At 51.4% G+C, this 19,580-nt stretch overlaps 2 protein-coding genes across 5 annotated transcripts; one reads left to right on the forward strand and one right to left on the reverse strand.

Annotated features, from left to right (window-relative positions):
• Positions 1 to 4,628: 4,628 nt before the first annotated feature.
• Positions 4,629 to 10,352, forward strand: TMEM134 (transmembrane protein 134). Of its 4 annotated transcripts, XM_055315119.1 has the most exons (7): positions 5,210 to 5,481; positions 6,402 to 6,466; positions 6,932 to 7,021; positions 7,174 to 7,250; positions 9,550 to 9,594; positions 9,809 to 9,862; positions 10,000 to 10,352. In XM_055315119.1, the coding sequence occupies exons 1-7, from the start codon at positions 5,308 to 5,310 to the stop codon at positions 10,080 to 10,082; spliced, it is 588 nt and encodes a 195-aa protein (XP_055171094.1). In that variant the 5' UTR covers positions 5,210 to 5,307; the 3' UTR covers positions 10,083 to 10,352. The 4 variants fall into 4 exon arrangements, with proteins under 4 accessions (XP_055171096.1, XP_055171095.1, XP_055171094.1 ...); XM_055315120.1 differs by lacking the exon at positions 9,550 to 9,594 and having other exon boundaries at positions 5,209 to 5,481; XM_055315122.1 differs by lacking the exon at positions 6,402 to 6,466 and having other exon boundaries at positions 5,223 to 5,481.
• A 5,284-nt stretch (positions 10,353 to 15,636) lies between these two features.
• On the reverse strand, positions 15,637 to 18,795 carry CABP4 (calcium binding protein 4). The gene is made up of 6 exons (XM_055315138.1): positions 18,424 to 18,795; positions 17,998 to 18,028; positions 17,771 to 17,914; positions 16,242 to 16,351; positions 15,762 to 15,909; positions 15,637 to 15,665 (listed from the first exon to the last, which is right to left on the reverse strand). Exons 1-6 carry the CDS (start codon positions 18,793 to 18,795, stop codon positions 15,637 to 15,639), a joined length of 834 nt encoding a protein of 277 aa, XP_055171113.1.
• Between the last annotated feature and the right edge of the window lie 785 nt (positions 18,796 to 19,580).

A 19,580-nucleotide genomic window follows, 5' to 3' on the forward strand; every position in this document is an offset into this window, starting at 1 on the left:
ATACATTTTTGTTTTCTTTTTTTAATATTTTATTTATTTATTCATGAGAGACACACAGAGAGAGGCAGAGACACAAGCAGGCTCCCAGCAGGGAGCCCAATGTGGGTCTTGATCCCCGACTGGGGAATCAGGCCCTGAACCCAAGGCAGACACCCAACCGCTGAGCCACCCAGGCATCCCTAAATATTTATTTTCAAATAGCATGATCTACCTCTTTCCCTTTCGAGTGTATATCTAACTCCTTGTGAGAGAATCCTGGGCCCTGTAGCACCCAGTCCACAAAACAAATCAGGCAGTTGTCAGCAGCTACCCTTATTTGGATCAGACACATGACTCAGGTGAAACTGCCAACAAGAAGACCAATATGACTTGTGAGCAAAACAGACAAAAAGAGGAAACAAAACAGGAAAAGTTTCCATTTTCCATGTGTGTTCACCAGTTTTTCTTTGTTTGGTTTTTTTGAGTTGGCCTTGGGCATGAATTTAGAGAAAGCTAAGGAATACCAAGTACTACCATGAAGAGATTCTAGATTTACAGAATGGACATGTCATGCCCAGCTGCCCCTGGCCTTCGACTGAGAACAAGCCTGGAAAGATGAGGAAACTTTTAGGAAGGGTGAACTTATCCCATAGGAAGCACACTTCTAGATCAGGTTGGAGACACAAGGCTTCAAAGTAAAGGGACTTATGTCAGGTGGTCTGTAAAAGCACAGAAGACTGTGCCATGGCTCAGTCAGTTAAGTGTCTGCCTTCAGTTCAGGTCATGACCCCTGGGACTTGCATCAAGCCCCAAATTGGGCTCCGTGCTCAGCAGGGAGTCTGCTTCTCCCTCTACTCACTCGCACTCTGTCTCGCTATCTCTGTCACTATCTCTCTCTCTCTCAAATAAATAAATAAAATATTTTTAAAATAATAAATAAAAATTAATTTTAAAAAACATAGAAGATTATGTTTTAGAAAGAGGATAAATAAGGAGTGTTTTTAAAAAATTTGTTCTGGGATGACCTGTTCAAGACAGAAACAAAACACCTTCCAGTTTAACCCATTTCTGACTGAAAGTCATACCAGGGCTGATCCCTGAGGAAAAGTATGTTTAAACCTCGTACAGGGGCACCTGGCTGGCTCAGTTGGTAGAGCACGCAACCCCTTGATCTCAGGGTCATAAGTTTGAGCCTCAGGCTGGGTATACAGATTACTTAAAAATAAAATCCATAGGGACGCCTGGGTGACTCAGCGGCTGTGTCTGCCTTCGGCTTAGGCCATCATCCCAGGGTCCTGGAATTGAGTCCCGCATCAGGCTCCCCTCGAGGAGCCTGCTTCTCCCTCTGCCTATGTCTCTGCCTCTCTCATGAATAAATAAATAAAATTTAATAATAATAAATATTTAATAATAATAAATAAATAAAATAAAATCTATAAAAAGAATTAATTAATTTAAAAACAATCCCAAACCTCTTGCACAGTACTTTTCCTCCAGGGGTAGGGGCCAGAAAATATGATATAGTTCTTAACAAATGTTAAAGAGACATAATTTCAAACTTAAAAAGTGGCCTGAAAAATTCTGCGCTTCATTTTGCTAATTAGTGATATGCTACAGAAACCCATGAAAAATAACCCAAGCTCACCTAGCTCCAGGGTTCAGTCATATGTATATTGTGGGTCAAATGACTCATGAACATGCCAAGGAGACCATGTTTCTTGGGAAGTTTATGCAGTTTCTGGTCTGGTCCTGCTCATGATGGAAGTTGGGCACACAATGAAGTATTTGGCACCACTTCCCAATAAACTAGCCCACAGCCCTCTGTCCATCCTCTGGTGATTGGCCTGGTGGTCCTTAGAAGGTGAACACTCCATGTGGCTCCTGCCAGCATCTTCCTCCTGAGTGCTGCTGCTGGTGTTTCAAATGCTCCTGAAGACATGGGTTCTGAGTTTTCCTCACACTGGGTCCATTAGGAAACTGCCCTGTGGGCATCTCTTCCCAGGGCCAGTGGTTATTTCTCTTTTCCTTTCATTTCTTCTCCTACTTGTAGGAGGGACTCTGGAATACAAAAAGCAAAAGCATAAGAATGAGAAAATAGGAGGCATAGACACACAGAAGGGTTAGTTGTTTATGGAAAGTTTTAGGTCCTTGTCCTTTGAAACCACTGGCTTTAGAGAAATCCTCAAATAGAAATGTGGAGAGAACCAGAATTCAGGTTGTCACGATGTGAACTGAGTAGAAGATGGCAGGAGTGTGGATCCCCTTGCAGCCTCATTTGAAGAAGGCATATGTTGCAACGGGAAAGAAAGGCAGCTGAAACAGAAGTTGGTCAAACAGTTAAGGACTTCAACCACACTCACAGGTCCTAGAGCAGTCTTTGAACTCCCCAGTGGTCTAATTGAACAGGTTTCTCAACTGAGTCCAGGTAGATAGAGTTCTTGGGGCACCACCTGCAGGTCAATGAGGGAGAGTGCTGGGCTTGGGAGAGGAGGTAGGGGCCCATCCCAATAGCCACTCCTGGGCAGCACCGACACCCAGAGCCCTCATCATCTGTTGGTTGGGGCCCAGCAGGAGCCAAGGCTGTGCTCACTGAGAACGCCCGCATGCGAAGTGGGCCCCAGCCTGCAATCCATCCCAGCATTCCAAGCTTTTTTAACTAAGGGAAGCTTAGACAAGATAAGGAGACAAAGACAGAGAAGAGATGCACAACAGCAGTCATTGATACTCAGCTATGTAGAGACATGCCAATCAGCAGAAAGAAGGCTAGAAACCCAAAAGAAAAAAAAAAATGGACAAAGGATATGAACAGTTTCCAGAAAAGAGAACTACCATGACTGCCAAGAGCATGAAGAGCTATTCAAATTCCCCAGTTGTCAGAGAACCCAGATGTAAATTAGGAACCACTTTAGATTCATCAGATTAGTAAGCATTAGAAAATTAGTATCAAGTGTTAGGAGAAACCCAGAACCCTCACGGTAAGTGTGAAAATTCATACAGCCACCCAGGAGAGCATCTTCGGTGCCTTGTGAAATCAAGAGTGCCTGCACCTGCACTCTATGGCGTGGAAGTCCTACTTCAAGAATTCTCCCACAATTCATAAGGAGGTAGCATGAAGGTGTTCATGGCAGTATTGTATGTGACAGGGGCACTGAGGCCAAGCTAAGTGTGCATCACTGAAAGGTGTGGTGGATAATAAAAGTGCTGGATGCTCAACATGGCATGCTGCATGCAACTGGTAGAAGCAACAAAGGAGATGGATGTGGAAGACATTAGCGTTGAGTATAAAAATGTAAGGAACAGGGATCCCTGGGTGGCGCAGCGGTTTGGCGCCTGCCTTTGGCCCAGGGCGCGATCCTGGAGACCCGGGATCGAATCCCACATCGGGCTCCCGGTGCATGGAGCCTGCTTCTCCCTCTGCCTGTGTCTCTGCCCCTCTCTCTCTCTCTCTGTGACTATCATAAATAAATAAAAAAAAAAAACCTTTCTTTAAAAAAAAAAATGTAAGGAACAACAGAATGAGTTTTATACAGGATACCACGTTTGTGATTTGCAAATATCCATATAACAGCCAAGCCACGTGTAGTAGAGAACCGGCCAGGATTCAGGAAAGCTGACTGAGCACACTGAGAGGGGCCTGGTTCACCATGATGATGTGTCATAAACTGAGAAGTAGGGTTGATTCACCTCGGTCCATGAGGTCATACAATGCAGTGTGGTAGGTGGAGGATAAGCATCCTAGAGCTAGGTGAGCTTGGTTTCTCAGTTCTATCACCTGTAAGCATTTGGGATTCTGGCAAAGCATTCATTCATTCATTCATTCATTCATTTCATCCACAAATATTTAAGGAGCATCTACTCAGTGCCAAACACTGTTCTAGGCACTGTGGACACTAGTGGTGAATAAAACAACAGCATAAATAAAATAAGTTAATTTCAGGTAAGTGCTGTGGAATGTGAAATTGACTTTAAATTGCCTAGTCAGGGATGGTACCTCTGAGAGGCAACATTTGAGCAGGGACGCAGATAATGAAGGGACCCAGATGATGAAAGGACAAGAACAAGTTGTGAAAGAACAAGGTTAAGTGCTTTCCAGGCATAGAGAACAGCATGTGCAAAGGCCCTAAGATGAGAATGAGTTTGACCTGTGTTGCTGAGTAGGTGAAAGAGGGGCAGAGGAGGCTTGATAAGATTGGATAGGTAGGTAGGAACCAGTACATTCAGTTTTGTGGGCCGTAGTCAAAAAGGGCTCAGATATTATTTCAACAACAGAAAACCAAGGGACGGTTTTATACAGAGTGACTTAACCACATACTTTAAAAAACAAAACAAAACTTTTTTTCCCTTAAGAATAACACACAGAGAGGGGCGCCTCGGTGACTCAGTTCTTATGTGGCCAACTCTTGGTTTCTGTTTCAGGTCACAATCTCAGGGTCCTGGAATCAGGCCACATGGGACTCCACACTCAGATGAAGTTGGCTTGTGGATTTTCTCTCTCCCCCTTGGTCCCTCCCCCTGCTCCCACTCTCTCTCTCTCTCAAATAAGTATTTTTTTTAAATAACAGACAGAGAAAAAGATCAGATAGATTTTTTTAATTTATTTATTTATGATAGTCACAGAGAGAGAGAGAGGCAGAGACATAGGCAGAGGGAGAAGCAGGCTCCATGCACCGGGAGCCCGACGTGGGATTCGATCCCGGGTCTCCAGGATCGCGCCCTGAGCCAAAGGCAGGCGCCAAACCGCTGCGCCACCCAGGGATCCCGATCAGATAGATTTTAAAAGATCACTTTGGCTGCTGAGTGGAGACTGGATCGGAGGAATGGAAGCCACATAAGCTTTCTGGGCCTCAGTGTTTTCAGTCTCCACATCTGCAGTGGTGAGAATACCCATCCCGCGCAGATCTGCGGTGAGTCTGGGAGGGGACACAGTCTGGTCCCAGGGGTCTCCTTGGCTCTCTAGGCGCGGGATGGGACGCAGAAGGCCCCGTCTCAGGCTGGGAGCCTGACCCCCAGATGCCCTCCAAGCCCGAAACACAGACCGACGGATTGCCTCCGAGTGCTGCGCGCAGGCGGCCGCTAGGAGGCGCCCGGGCCCCCGTGCTGTCCCCAAAGGAGGCCCCTCCCACTGCCCCCCTCGGCGCTCGGCAACTCGGGCCTGCCGAGAGGGGGCGGGGCCGTTACGTGAGGGCGGAGCTTCGGCCTGGGCGCCGGGCAGCCGCGCTCCCAAGACTGCGCCCCGGGGCGGGTCCTGCGTGCGGGGGCGGGACCGTGGCGCTCCGGGCGAGCGGGCGCGGATGGCGGCGGCGAGGGGCGCCTGAGCGGGCCGGGGCCATGAGCGCCGCCCGGCCCCAGTTCAGCATCGATGACGCCTTCGAGCTGTCCCTGGAGGACGCGGGCCCGGGGCCCGAATTCAGCGGAGTCGCCCGCTTCGGGCCGCTGCACTTCGAGCGCCGGGCCCGGTTCGAGGTGGCCGACGAGGACAAGCAGTCCCGGCTGCGCTACCAGGTGAACGGCCCGGACCACCTCAACCCCAGCCCGGGTGCGACCCCAGGCCGGACCCTGGAGAACCCCAGCTCAAGGGAAATCTGTCTAGGGGCCCCAGCCTGCGTGGCCACTGATCCCGGGCCCTGCCCAGACCTTCTCAGCTCTGACTTTGGTCCCCAGCCGCTACTGGAGAGTCCACAACCGGAACCCGGGAGCGAGTCAGTCCTCTAGCCCCAACTGGAAATCCCACCCGGTGTCCCCACCCATCCTGGGTACTCACCCAATCCCCTCACCCGCCCTGGGCTGGAGAGCTCTTCTGTACCTGATCCAGACCTTGCCCAGACCCCAGAGCAGACCCTGAGCCTTCTAGGCCTCCGGCTTGTGTTCTAGAAGTCCCCACCCCAGCTGGAGGTTCCCCCACCCCCACACTCACAGGATGAATCCTTGCACGTGCCCTGACTCTACTAAACTGGAAATCTCCATTCTCCCTAGAGGACTTCCACCAACTCTAGGATCCTTTCCTTGGGAGACCTGTACCGGATTCCTGTGCCCCAAACCTGGAAACCATGGGCTTCTGCCTTTCCTTGGCACCCCAAATCCGGAGCCTCCAACTGGGCCTCTGAAATACCATTCTGAAAGCTCCACCCTGACTCCCAAACTTGAGAGAACTCCTGGCTTGGGACCCATGCTAGGAGCCCTCAAACAGCCCCTGTGGCTCCTGCCAACCCCCAGCCCCCTAAGCCCCCAGCCCCCACCTCCTACCTGGGTTTCGGTTTCTGTGAATCATCAAACCCGTTTTGCGGGGAGGGTGGAGGGCCAGGTGAGCAGCTGTCAGGCAGCCAGGCAAACAGCTGTGTGGCATTGCTTTCCTCCTCTCCCTGAGAGGGGAGTGGGAAGGGCCTGGGCCCAATCACCCCTCTGAGCCCTGTGTTCTGGAATAGAACCTGGAGAACGATGAGGATGGAGCCCAGCCCTCTCCGGAGCCCGATGGGGGAGTCGGCACCAGGTCAGGGCCAGGTGGGGACCCACCCTGTGTACTTCTAGCCCTATGCTTCTGGTTCCTGTTCCCCAGGTCCCTGGCCAGTCTTCCACCTCATATCACTCAGCTCCCTCACACTCTGTCCTACAAGGATTCCTAGCTTGATCCCCACTCCCCTCATGGGTTCTCCTGTCCTGCAGGGTCCCTGTACCCCAGTGCCAGTTTCACCCACTCAGTCCCACCAGGCTCTTTATCCTGAAGAACCCCCCCCCACCCTGGTCTGGCCCCTACCTTCCCGCAGATCACCTGTCCTATAGGAATCCCTAGCTTGAACCCCCACCCTTTGTCCACTCTCAGTACTGTCAGAGACCCCAGCCCCTGAATTCCTCTTCACCCTGTCCCCTCTAAGTGCTCCCTGCACCATCCCTGACCACGTCATTATGACCCCTTCCTTGCTTCCCCTGCCTCTCACTGGACCCACCTGGCCTGCAGGGATTCCAGCCGAACATCCATCCGCAGCTCCCAGTGGTCCTTCAGCACCATCAGCAATAGCACCCAGCGCTCCTACCATGCCTGCTGCAGGTGAGACCTTGCCCTGCTTAAGCCACCTGGGGTCTGTGCCCCAGAACAGGCAGCTCTGGCTTTCCACCTCAGTCCTCTGGGTGGGGAAGGGTAACAGGAGGGTGTTGGGCTCCTGTCACCTCTCACACCTATCCTGCTCTCCTGCCACCCAGCTGGACTCAACACCCTTTGATCCAGAAGAACCGCCGGGTGGTGCTGGCCTCCTTCCTGCTCCTGCTGCTGGGGCTGGGTGAGTGTCCTGAGGGTCCCTTGCCTACCCCCATGAGGGGTCTGTCCTCCTTTGTGCAGGTTCTGCATCCCCCTTACCACACTGAGCCTCCTTGCATCCTTGGGAGGAGCAGGCCCAGTCTCCTGGTCACACAGCCAGGAAATTGCACAGAGTTGAAAATGGAACTTAGTCTAGTACTCCAAACTTTTGTCTTTCTTCTCTTTTCTTTTCTTTTTTTTCTTTCTTTTTTTCTTCTTTCTTTTTTCTTTCTTTCTTTCTTTTCTTTCTTTCTCTTTCTTTCTCTTTCTTTCTTTCTTTCTTTCTTTCTTTCTTTCTTTCCTTTTCTTAGCCCATTGAATTCCATCAGGGAGCAGAAGAGTAACAGCCGTCATTTATTCTGAGTCTACTTTGAGCCAGGTGCAGGGTAGGCTTATTTTTCTGCCTTACAGAGGTCACACAGCAAGTGAGAGGCAGGGCCATAACTCAGAACCTGTATGGGGACAGATGCTCAGAGATATGCCCATCCCTGCCAGCCTGATCCATAGAGCACCTATCATTTCCCCTTCTCCGGAGTCTGAGTGCTGATGAGGACCTCTCCCCGCCCAGATGGGCAAATTGAAGCCCAGAACAGGCAGATCTCACAGCCAGATGTTTTCTGACTCATTCTATGGGGCTAAGGACTCAGGATCCCCAGAAAGGACAGGGTTGGGGTCAAGAGACCTAAAGACAGCCCAGCTGTGGCAACTGCTCTCCTTTCTCCAGGATGGTCAAAGTCCCCTGGCCAGAAAGCTGAACAGCGTCCTTGACTCAGCCCTGGGTGTCTATGTGCTCAGCTGAGCACTGGTCACACTGGCCACCTCCCTTACCCCATTTCATACTCTCAATACCCATGAGGGCAAGCATTATTACCATTCCTGTTCAGAAGTAAGGACAGAGCCTCAGGCAGGTAAAGGGACTTGCTCAGACCTTAACTGAGAAGTAGATGAACTGGAATTTAAACCCACATCAGAGGGACCCCCTGGGTGGCTCAGTGGTTGAGGGTCTGGTCATGGGATCAAGTCCCACATCATGCTCCCCACAGTGAGCCTGCTTCTCTCTTTGCCTATGTCTCTGCCTCTCTCTATGTCTCTAATGAATAAATAAATAATTTTTTAAAAAAACTAAATAAATAAACCCACATCAGGGACATTACCAGGCTGGAGATCACCATAGACCTAAAGGGCCTTTGTGGGAATTAGAAAAAGACACCTCCTCTGAGTGGGCAGGGCCCCCAGCTCTAAGCTTAGGGGGCAAGTAGTGTTCCAGCCCCCATCGCATACTTGAGGTGCTCTGTGCAAGGTACAAATCACATAGCAGTCCATGGTGGCCCCTCAAGCCTCTGTGCTCTATTGCCCACCTTGCTGCAGAGCCTGGCTCCCCCACCCCACCCCACCCCCAGTCCCATTCTCTAACTGGGGACCCAGGACCCTCTGGGTATGAAAAGCTGATTCAACCATGACTTCCCCAACACCCACTGTCCTCAGCCAAAGTCCACATCCCTCGCCATTGCCTACAGCTCCTGCCAAACTCTTCAGGCCTGGGCTCTTGCCTCACCACTCTTGCCAAAAGCTGGAAACTCCTAGAAAGCCCCAAGTTCCCTCTTGACTGTGGGCCCTTGCCATGCTGCTCCCTCTGTCTGGGGCAGTCCTCCCCTTTTCTGTCTGTACAATGCCCAGAGCAAAACATCTGGAGTCAGATTGCCTCTTCCTTAATGCAGCGTTCTGTGCCTCAGTTTCACCTTCTATGAAATGGGGATGATCATACCTGTTTCAGTCAGTCATGGTGACAATAAAGCAGGGCAGGTGACAAGCTTAGCCCAGTGCCTGGCAGCACCTGGTAAATGGTAACCAAGTATTAACTGCTGTTGCTACTGCTACCATGCCCAGCTTAGTTGCCACTGCCTCCAAAAAGCCCCTCCCAGATCCCCCAGGCTCCTATGCTGCCTGACCTGGCCTTAACACATCCCTATCACTGGGGTTGTAGCTTGGAGATTCTTGTTGGTTACACCATTAGGAAAGGGCCATGAGAGCAGGGACCTCATTTGCCTTTCCCAGTGGGATTCTCAGTACCAGGCACACAGCAGGTGTTCCACAAATATTTGTCGATTAACTGAAAGACCACACCAAGGAGCAGAGAAAAATCTCCTTTCAGACATTTCCCAGGGGGATACCATTCCTAGGGCCTAATCCTAGCTGGGGGGTTGTGGCTGGAGGTCCCCACCCGGTCCCCAGAGCCTACCCCCTCCTCCTGCCCTCACCCTCGCGGCTCCATCTGTGTGCAGTGCTGATCCTGATCGCCGTGGGACTGGAGGTGGCCCCCTCGTCAGGTGAGCGCCCCCTCCTACCTCCGCAGGCAAATGGGGGGCCCCCACAAGGGAAGAACTCCTGCGGGACCCGCGAACTCCCAGCCCCCTCGGAGTTTGCTTCCACCCTCGTAGCAGGAAACGGTCCCTTCAACCACGGACAGTGAGACTTGCCCAGGCAGTGCCCCCTGAGCCCTGCCCCTTGCCCCCCGCCTTGACTCTGCCCCTCCTCCTGCAGGTGTCTCCAGCGCCATCTTCTTTGTGCCCGGCTTCCTGTTGTTGGTCCCGGGAGGTGCGGAAGGGCTCCAGGGCGGCGCGGGGCGGGGCAGGGGCTGGAGAGGGGGCGGGGCAGGGGCTGGAGAGGGGGCGGGGCTGGAGAGGGGGCGGGGCCGGGCCGGGTCCTCGGCTCTGACCCGCCCCGCCCCGCAGTCTACCACGTGATCTTCATGTACTGCGCGGTCAAGGGCCACCGCGGCTTCCAGTTCTTCTACCTGCCCTACTTCGAGAAGTGAGCCGCGGGGCGGGATCCAGCCTTGTCTCCGAGCGGCACCAGGGGGCGCTCTTCGGGTCCGCCCCGCTCCGGTTCCCTCTTCACCAGGGAAGAACTCTGGGACCCGCCAGCCCCCAGACCCCTCGGAAGTTTGTTCAGGAAGTTTGCCCAATACCCAGGCCTGGGAAAGTCGCCCCTGGCCTGTTCTGTGCCTTAACTTATTCTTGTGCCCTGGAGCTGCTGGGTTGGTGGTGTTTTGTGCTAATAAAAGAATGTACTTAATTCCAAAAGAGACCATTGATCTTACTTGCCCACCAGCCCTGCCCAGGCCACCAGCCTGGCAACAGCCCCCCTCCCGCAAAAACTGAGGAAAGGGCTGATGGAGCTAAGGGACTCCAGGACTACTCATCTTCTCGTTGTACCCGTGACAGTCCTGATGCTCCAAGACTTGTACCTGCGCATTTGGGACAGAGCTGAACCTGGGACTCTGCCCTGCAAACCTGGAGGTTGTTCTAGCCTCCCGACTCCACCAGGCCTTAGCCGACTTGGCCCTGCCCATTTTTCAACCTAGAGGCTCAGCATTGGTGCCTGCCCCGGGTGGCCCTGGCCAAGGGCACTTGGATGACGCAGGCCTGGGGCCTAGAGGCTGGTATCCTGGTTGCAGCCTGGCTCTGGGGCCCTGGGCTGCCACAGCCAGCTCCAAATGTGGGCCATGACAAGGCAGCAGCCCAGCCCTCTCCACCCACTGCCCTATTTCCCAAGTTCAGGGATTGGGAGAAGTGGAGGCAAAGACAATGGGAAGCAAGGCCCATATGACAGAACTCAGTGATAAAAGACTCTTTGAACCACAGAAACATGAGCAACAGACCAATCTGAGAATTTTGGAAAACCTAAGCATCTCAGAATCTTGAGAGCCAGGGAACAGAATCTTCAAGAACCCTGAAACCTGAAATCATAATAGCTACCATTTATCAAGCTCTTAGAAAGCAGCAGCCCCTACACTATGTACTTAACATAGGTTATTTCTGATAATCACCACCTTAGTTCCATTTTGCAGATGAGGAAACCAAGGTCCAGAGAGCTGATTCACCCAAGGGCAAAGTTAGAAACATAAGCCAAGGCTTCCATGACACCTGGGTGTGGGAGAGAGAGGAGCAGATATAAAGCATGAATATCCTCAGCTGACCACTCAAGGGGCTGGCTGAAGGACTGTGGGCTGAGGTAGATCCTGTGCCTCATAGCCCACTTCTGTCTGCTATGCCTGTACTTAGATGAGCTTTCTTTCATTCATTTCTCCTAGTAAACCTGTTTTTCAAGCCATCACTTTAACGTCGGCCTCTCAATTCTCATTATCCTGCTTGAATGTATGTCTTAGATCCTGCACTAGGCTGTGGGGAAAAGCCTGTACATATACTTAGATGTTTACAGTCTGTCTCCCCCAGTAAAACAGGTGTGCAATTGAGAAGAGACCTGGCCTGGCCACTGTGTCTGCAGCAACCAGGGCAGCACAATGTCTTTAGATTTCTGTGACTTTGCTGAAAGAATGAACACCCAGTCCTCTGCTCCCACTCCCGCTCTCCTGCTTGGCCCCCAGTCAAGCACTCTGGGGAGCACCAGTTGGATACAGGAATTCCTAAATCAAACTAGCTGTGGCAAAGGACCGGTTTTCACTTATAATCCATTATGGACCAATACTTTGGCAAGACAAAATAAAACCTGGCCTAGAAAAGTGAAAAAAAGAAAGAAGACATACAGAATATATAAGCTCATAATTTATATTAGCAGATTAATTAGACATAAAATTATATATCAATGAATATAACCATGGGGAAAAAGGAACAAACATGGGGAAAAAGGAAAATTATGAAAACAATTCATTGTGAGCAAATAGGCAATTGATACAGAGTCACTGCCATGCTCATAACTTGTAATTCCACAATCTAAACAAAGTTATTGCAGAAGTTGGGATTCTCCACATTATAAGACTACAGCAAGTGTCAGCAAGCGATAGCCCACAGACCCAATATGGTCCCCAAGCTAAAAATGGTTTTTACAGTCTAGTAACAATTGGGGGAAGAAAATAAAAGAATAATAAGACACCTAAAAGTTTATAAAATTCAAATTTCAGGGTGCCTGGGTAGCTCAGTGGCTGAGTGTCTGCCTTCAGCTCAGGCCATGATCCCGGGGTCCTGGGATCGAGTTCTGCATTGGGCTTCCCGCGGGGAGCCTGCTTATCTCTCTGCCTATGTCTCTGCCTCTCTCTGTGTGTCTCTCATGAATAAATAAATAATTTTTTTAATTTTTATTTATTTACGATAGTCACAGAGAGAGAGAGAGAGAGAGAGAGAGAGAGGCAGAGACATAGGCAGAGGGAGAAGCAGGCTCCATGCACCGGGAGCCCGACGTGAGATTCGAGCCCGGGTCTCCAGGACCGTGTCCTGGGCCAAAGCCAGGCGCCAAACCGCTGCGCCACCCAGGGATCCCCAATAAATAATTTTTAAAAAGAACGCTGAATCGGGATCCCTGGGTGGCGCAGCGGTTTGGCGCCTGGCTTTGGCCCAGGACACGGTCCTGGAGACCCGGGCTCGAATCCCACGTCGGGCTCCCGGTGCATGGAGCCTGCTTCTCCCTCTGCCTATGTCTCTGCCTCTCTCTCTCTCTCTCTGTGACTATCATAAATAAATTTAATTTTAAAAAAAATTTTAAAAAAAGAAATAAACTACTATCCATTTTAAGGCATTGTTATTGGGGGTCTCCATCAGTCACAGGAAACTCAATCTATCATTGAAACTTTCCTCTGGTGCTGAGACTCTCTTAACCAAAAACTGCTCATAATTATTGTCATTTTTATTTTTAAAGGATTTTTCCTACCTTCTGGGGTTTTTTGTTTTTGTTTTTGTTTTTGTTTTAAGTGGGCTCCATACCCAGCATGGAGCCCAACTCAGGGCTTGAACTCACGACCCTGAGATCAAGAGTTGGTTGCTCAAATGACAGAGTGACTCAAGTAACCCCTTCCTACCTTCTCTTTTAATGTTTTCATGGACCCCACTTTTCTTTACTTTTTTTCCCCTCTTCTGTAGCCTTCTACTGGTTTAACCAAGAATTCTTCACTTTCCCTTTTTTCCTTCCTCTATGGATTTGACTGTCGAACAAAACATTCTATTGCTATTTTTATACATTGATTACCTTTAAATGGTTAACAAACTCTAAAGCTGAACAGTGAATCCATCCTTCTCTAGGAAAGAGGAGAAAAAAATTTCAGCATGTCCAAAATACCCCCTCCCATGTCCCATTTTATTTTGTCTATTATTTTAGTCCCTCCTTTGTTTTGAAAATCCCCCAAGCTAACTTTTTAAATTGTTAATCCTTCTTTAGATCCACCAATGTGTTTACTGATCACTTTCTTTATTTTTAAGATTGTATTTATTTATTTGAAAGAGAACAAGCAGGGGGTAGGAACAGAGGGAGAAGAAGTAGACTCCCCATGAGCAGGGAGCCTGACGCTGCGGGGTTCGATCCAGGACCCTGGGATCATGACCTGAGCAGAAGGCAGATACTTCACTAACTGAGCCACCCAGGCTCCCTTACTGATTGCTTTCCTGATCATAATTTAGTACATACTTGCCTTCATTCTGATCTGGATTTCCTTTTTACTGAAGCCATTCCTTGAAAGAGAGCATGTGGGTGGGAAACTCTTCTCAGCCCTCCTTTCCTAAAAAAAAAAAAAGGTGATGTTTCACCTTCATTCTTGAATAATGATTCAGTGAGGTATAGGCTTCTTGGCTGGCAATGACTTCTCCTCTGCATGATGAGCAGCTTATTTCATTGTCTTCTGGCATCTACCGTAGCCAACGAAAAGTCTTCATAAAGCCTCATTGCTGTTCCTTGTAAGTCAGCTGACTTTTGTCTTGAGTCGTTTATAAGGTTTTCCTTTTGAATTCTGCAGTTCCTCTGAAATGCACCTAGATTCTCAGTTGTTCTTATTTCTCCTTCTCAGGCTCCAGGGGGTACCTTCGATCTGAGCGCTTGTCTTTGTGGAAGCCTTTAAGTTTCAGTCCTCTAGTCTTTGAGGATCGCCTCATGCCCACTCTATAGTCTCTCCTTCTGAGACTCCTGATGACTTTTAACAACACGTTAACACTTTCCATCTGTTTATCCCTCAGTGCTACTTTATGGGTGATTTCTCAGATTAGCTTCCAATTCATTAATCTTCTATTGAATTCTATCTAATATGGTGTTTAATTTACCCCTCGATTCTTTTTTTTCATCCCAATGGCTATATCCTTTATTTTTATATTTATTTGTTTTATTTTTAAAGATTATATTGATTTATTCACGAGAGACACACAGAAAGAGGCAGAGACACAGGCAGGGGGAGAAGCAGGCTCGATCCCAGGACCTGATCATGACCTGGACGGAAGGTAAGATGCTCAACCACTGAGCCACCCAGGCGCCCCATCCTTTATTCTTAGAAGTTCTATTGGGTTATGCTTTTTAATCTTCCTGTTCTGTTTCATACTATTCTCACCTCTCTCCCTTCGTTTACCTCATTTGTGGTGGCATGTACTCATGGTCTCTTCCAGATGGTCCTACTACTTCTACTTTGGGGTGCTGATTCTCCTATTTGTTGCATCCGCCTAGTCTCCCTCACGGTGACCTGTTCTCTTATGTGATCACAAGCTCATCTTCAGAAGTGAGGACGAGGTTGTTATTTGTCTGCTAAGCCCATTGTGTCCTGGGTTGAAGAGTGCCCTTCCAGTAGCTTCTTTCTTTCTTCAGCATTCCATACCATGGAAATAGATCACTCTCTTGCCTAATGTGCAAACCTGAGTTTCATGTTCCTTGCGTGGGGAGGGGGTTGCGGTAGCTTTTTCCACTCAAGGCCCTGGACATCCTTTCCACTTCCTCAGGCTGGTAGGTGGAAATATATTTTGGTCCCTTTTCAGGAACAGGGTAGCCCTTCGAGACCCTGGAAGATACTCAGGCTCATGTACCATTCATCAGCCCCTTACAGGTCTTCTGTCACTCATAGGTGTAAGAGCCCAGGCTCCTGAACCTCTCTCCAAGCCTAAGATCCCCATGGTGTCCGCTCTCTCCCACCATCTACCTCTGAGTTCTTGCTTTGTCTTTAGTACCTGGGGTCACCCCTGGCTTTCTTTCAAGTTAACTTTTTTATTTTAACATTTTTACACAAGTAGTGGGAGGCACCCAGCCACCCTGCCAGTTCACCATGTTACCAGAATCCCCCCCCCAACTCTGTCTCCCATCTTTGAATGCTGCAGTGCCAGGGAGCTTGCTACCTCCCAAGAGTCTGGAGAGATCCAAATCTTGCTCACACTGGAGAAGGACAGGCAGCTGAGTGCAGGTTTCCTCCAGGCAGCCCAGGTGGGAGGAAGCTGAGGATGTAGGCAGGTGGGTGACATCATGAACCACCTCTCCAGCCAGGTGTTGTCAAGGACTGAAGAAGCCTGGGGGCTGCTGGGTCTCTTCCATTCTGGGGCTTCATGGGGTGGGTGTACAGTATGAACCCTGCTGGCCTGAGGCCAGAGGAGCAGCGTGTTCTCCCTTCTGGAACCTCAGTGGGTGAGAAGCATCATCACAAATTCTGGAGGAAAGAAGGAGCAGTGCTTGAGCCAGTCCTAGTCAGGGATCCTGGGAGGTGCTGGGCTCATCCCGGGTGCTGGAGGGGAAGAAGACTCACCATCAAAGTCTACGGTGCCATCCCCATTGAGATCCACTTCTCGGAGCATCTCATCCAGCTCAGAACCCACCAGTGGCTCCCCCAGCAGAGCCGGTGCTACCTGTCGCAGCTCTGCCACTGTGATTCGTCCATCTTTATCCCTGTCAAACTAGGATTCCAGCGGGTTCAGCCCCTCCTGCCCAAAGCTGGCTCTGCCTGGACCTGTCTCCATCTTGCCACCTTGCCACATTCTGTGTCTGGATGCCCCCACCTCTGCCAGCCCACCCAAACCTTCCACCTCCTCCCAGGCTGAGACAGTAGGCCCCCTCCTCCAGGAAGTCTCCTTGGGTGGATCTCCCAGCTGAGAGCGAGCTGGACCCTCTCCAACCCCTCCTTGGGCCTCCAGAGGCTGAGGCTCCCAGTCTCTCTGACATAGGTGGGAGGCCTGCAAGTTTGCTGTCCAACCACCCACCCAGCACCCGGCTCGACCACACTCCACACCTCTCGGAAGGCAATGCGCAGCTCCCGAATCCCCAACATGTGCGCTGTCTCTTCCCTGAGCTTTGGGCTCATCAATTCTACAAACTCCTCGAAGTCCACGCGGCCACCCACTGCGGACCCAGGCAGAGTGTCACATTGGAGAGGGCTGGGACCCAGAAGGGACATCACAAGCACCAGCCTCTCCCCAGCTTTGCACCCAGGAAGGAACGTCCAGCGTCCATGCCCTCAGGGCAGGTAGGAGGCTGGAGCCCCATCCTCCACAGGGACGACAGGGAGAGATGACTCGGTGCTCTCAGCAAAGCACCTATGTGTGGGGGAAGGAGACCAAGGTTTGGAACCAGGCACCCACAGGTTCGAACTCTGCCTCTATTGCCAATGGGGCATAGCCTTGGGGTGACTCACTAAGCCTCCTTCCTCATCCTGGTGCCAGGATGAGAGAATTGACTCTTGGGTGCTCTTATATGCTGGAACCTCATGGACAGCAATAAATGCCCCTCAAGAAGCATGGGCATCAGGGCACCTCGGTGGCTCAGTGGTTGAGCGTCTGCCTTTGGCTCTGGTTGTGATCCCGGGGTCCTGGGATCAAGTCCCATATGGGGCTCCCCACAGGGAGCCAGCTTCTCCCTCTGCCTGTGTCTCTGTCTCCCATGAATAAATAAATAAAATCTTAAAAAAAAAAAAAAAGAGGGGATCCCTGGGTGGCGCAGCGGTTTGGTGCCTGCCTTTGGCCCAGGGCGTGATCCTGGAGACTCAGGATCATGTCCCGTGTCGGGCTCCCTGCATGGAGCCTGCTTCTCCCTCTGCCTGTGTCTCTGCCTCTCTCCCTCTCTCTCTATGTCTATTGTGAATAAATAAATAAAATATTTTAAAAAATAAATAAAAATAAAAAGAGCATAGGCATCTTAGAATCCATGCCATCCATTATAAAAAGCACCAATGGTCAAAGAGCAGCTTTGCAGAAAAGAAAAGAAGCATGGCACTAAATGTCCCATTTGGGAAACCATAGAAATAGCAAATGCAGATGTCCTGGAATGAAGGAAATCTGATATTTGACAAATTAGCTAATGATAATCACACAAGTGCCTGCCTATCTGACATTTAATCGTAAGGAGTGGCCAGGGTTCTGTCACACTAGGCCTCACTGAGCCTCAGGAGGCTCTTTTCAGGGACCTCAGGAGGGTCAGAGAGATACAGAGATAGCCAATCAGGTGGCTAGTACTAGCAGGGAACATCTTATCACAGACAGAGGGGTCCTGAACCCAGCCCCAAGGATCTCTCTTGGATCACTGGTGCCTTTCTTGACCTCGCTGCCCCTACACCTGACAAGGCTAATGTCAGACTGTCAGAATGCCCTCGAAACGGTCACATACTCCTACCATCACCCTGTGGACTCCCAGAGCCACCTCCCACCACCCTCTTGTCATCCCCCAAACAATGAGACTCAGAGAGGACCAGGGCTGCCCAGCCTCAGCACAGAGCCAGGCTTCCCACCCCACCCCGCCTGGGGCCAGTGGGGGTCAGCCACTGACTGCGCATCTTGACGTGCTGGGAGACCTCGATGAGCTCCATCTCGGTGGGCATGTAGCCCAGCGTCCGCATGCAGTCGCCCAGGTCCCGGTAGCCAATGTAGCCATCCCGGTCGGTGTCGAACTCCTCAAAGGCAGCCTGAAGCTCTGTGGGGAAGGGAGTTCAGGCCCAGGCAGACAAACTCAGGGACACCTCCCACCCACCACTGCCACCAGCAAGAGCCACTCACCATCCAGCTCCTCGGGGCCTAGCTCGCGGTCCTGGAGAGGCAGAGTCCAGCATGTCCCTTGGACCCATCCTTCCTCCTCCAGCCCTGGGTCATGATGGCCTGGGCAGGGCCAGTCCCACAAGGCCAGGAGAAGGCAGCTGAAGTCCCATAGGCCCCAGAAAAGAGATGACCACCCCCCTTTCTGCTCCTGGGGCCCAGAGCTCTCACAGAATCCTGGGTTTGAAGTCTAGCTCTGCCCAATACCCAGGCTGGCCCAAGACCAACCCTTCCCCAAACTGCAGAAACTCTGTGCCTACGGCTCAGGCTCCTGGATCTGGAGCAGAGGTAGTGGGAGGCCTGAGTACTAGGGGCAGGGTGTGTTGAGTCCAAGGGCACAAGTGTGTCCCCCACTCCCCACCCTCATCCCCAACCTGGGTCCCACCTGACCTTTCCGAAGATGCGGTTGAGCAGAGGCCCGTAGGTCTTCTGAGCTGCATCATGTTGGGGGACGGAGCGATGCCGGTGGGACTGGCGACGGGTGGTTGGCCCAGCGGCTGCAGCACCTGTCTCCTCCTGTCCTTCCCCAGTTCCAGAGGTTTTCTTGCTGCCTCCTGGGGCCTCGGAGCCAGGGACTTGGTTCTGCTCCTCAGAGCTGCCAGCACCCTTCCGGGAACCTCGGAGCCCCTTCTTCTTGCTCCTCTTCCTGGTCAAAGGGAGGCCCTCAGCACTACCCCTGGAAGCCTCGACCCCCACAGGAGGCTTCTGAGAGTTGGGGGCCAGGTCTGGGCCATGTGGCCCCCTTGCCTGTTCTGTGGCCATATGGGGAGAGACGACGAGGCCCAGAGACGCGGCACCAGGGAGCACCCTTGGTTCTCAGGAACCATAAAGCTGCTTACACACCCCTACCCTGAGAGCTGATGGCCTGGGATGGAGACTTGAGGGGGATTAGGGTAAGTGAGGCAGGCAGCCCAGGCCCTAATCCCAGCCCTCTGCCTGGGGGTAGAGCCAGATGGGTCAAGAGGACTGTACTCAGCAACAGGGATGCTGGGACACAGGGCTGCAATGAGCTTCCAACTCTGGCTCTGTCACTTGTGAGCTGGGAGATCCAGCAATTTCACATCTCAGTCACCTGTCTATAAGATGGGGGTAATATTGCCCAACGCCAGTTGTGCGACACAGGCAGGACTTAGCCAGAGGACGAGGGAAGTCACGTCAGGAGGAATAGTGTGGACAAAAGCTGGCAGGTGGGAAAGAATAGGGTGAGTTGCCCACGCAGCCCCTTCACGGGGCACCTTGTGGCCAGAACAGAGGGTATGTGAAATTGAAGAAGCGAGGCCAGATCACAGAGTCCTTGAATGCCAGAGTGAGGGGCATGGGGGTGATGTCAGAGGAGGTGGACCCTGGCAGGTGGGGCAGGGGTGTGCAGAGTTTACCCTGAGGCAGAAGGGCCCAGGATGAGGGGGTTTTGGCCACCCGGCTCTGTCAGGGATGGGGTGGCCTGGCTGGTCACTTGGCCCCGCTAAGCTGGGGTTAGGGTTTCCCAGTGAGCAGCCCCATGAATGATTGATGTCTTCTCAGCTTGAGTTTCATACCAGCTGCCTTAG

This window comes from Nyctereutes procyonoides, unplaced genomic scaffold, assembly GCF_905146905.1.
Source record: "Nyctereutes procyonoides isolate TBG_1078 unplaced genomic scaffold, NYPRO_anot_genome, whole genome shotgun sequence".
Taxonomy (NCBI): Eukaryota; Metazoa; Chordata; class Mammalia; order Carnivora; family Canidae; genus Nyctereutes; species Nyctereutes procyonoides.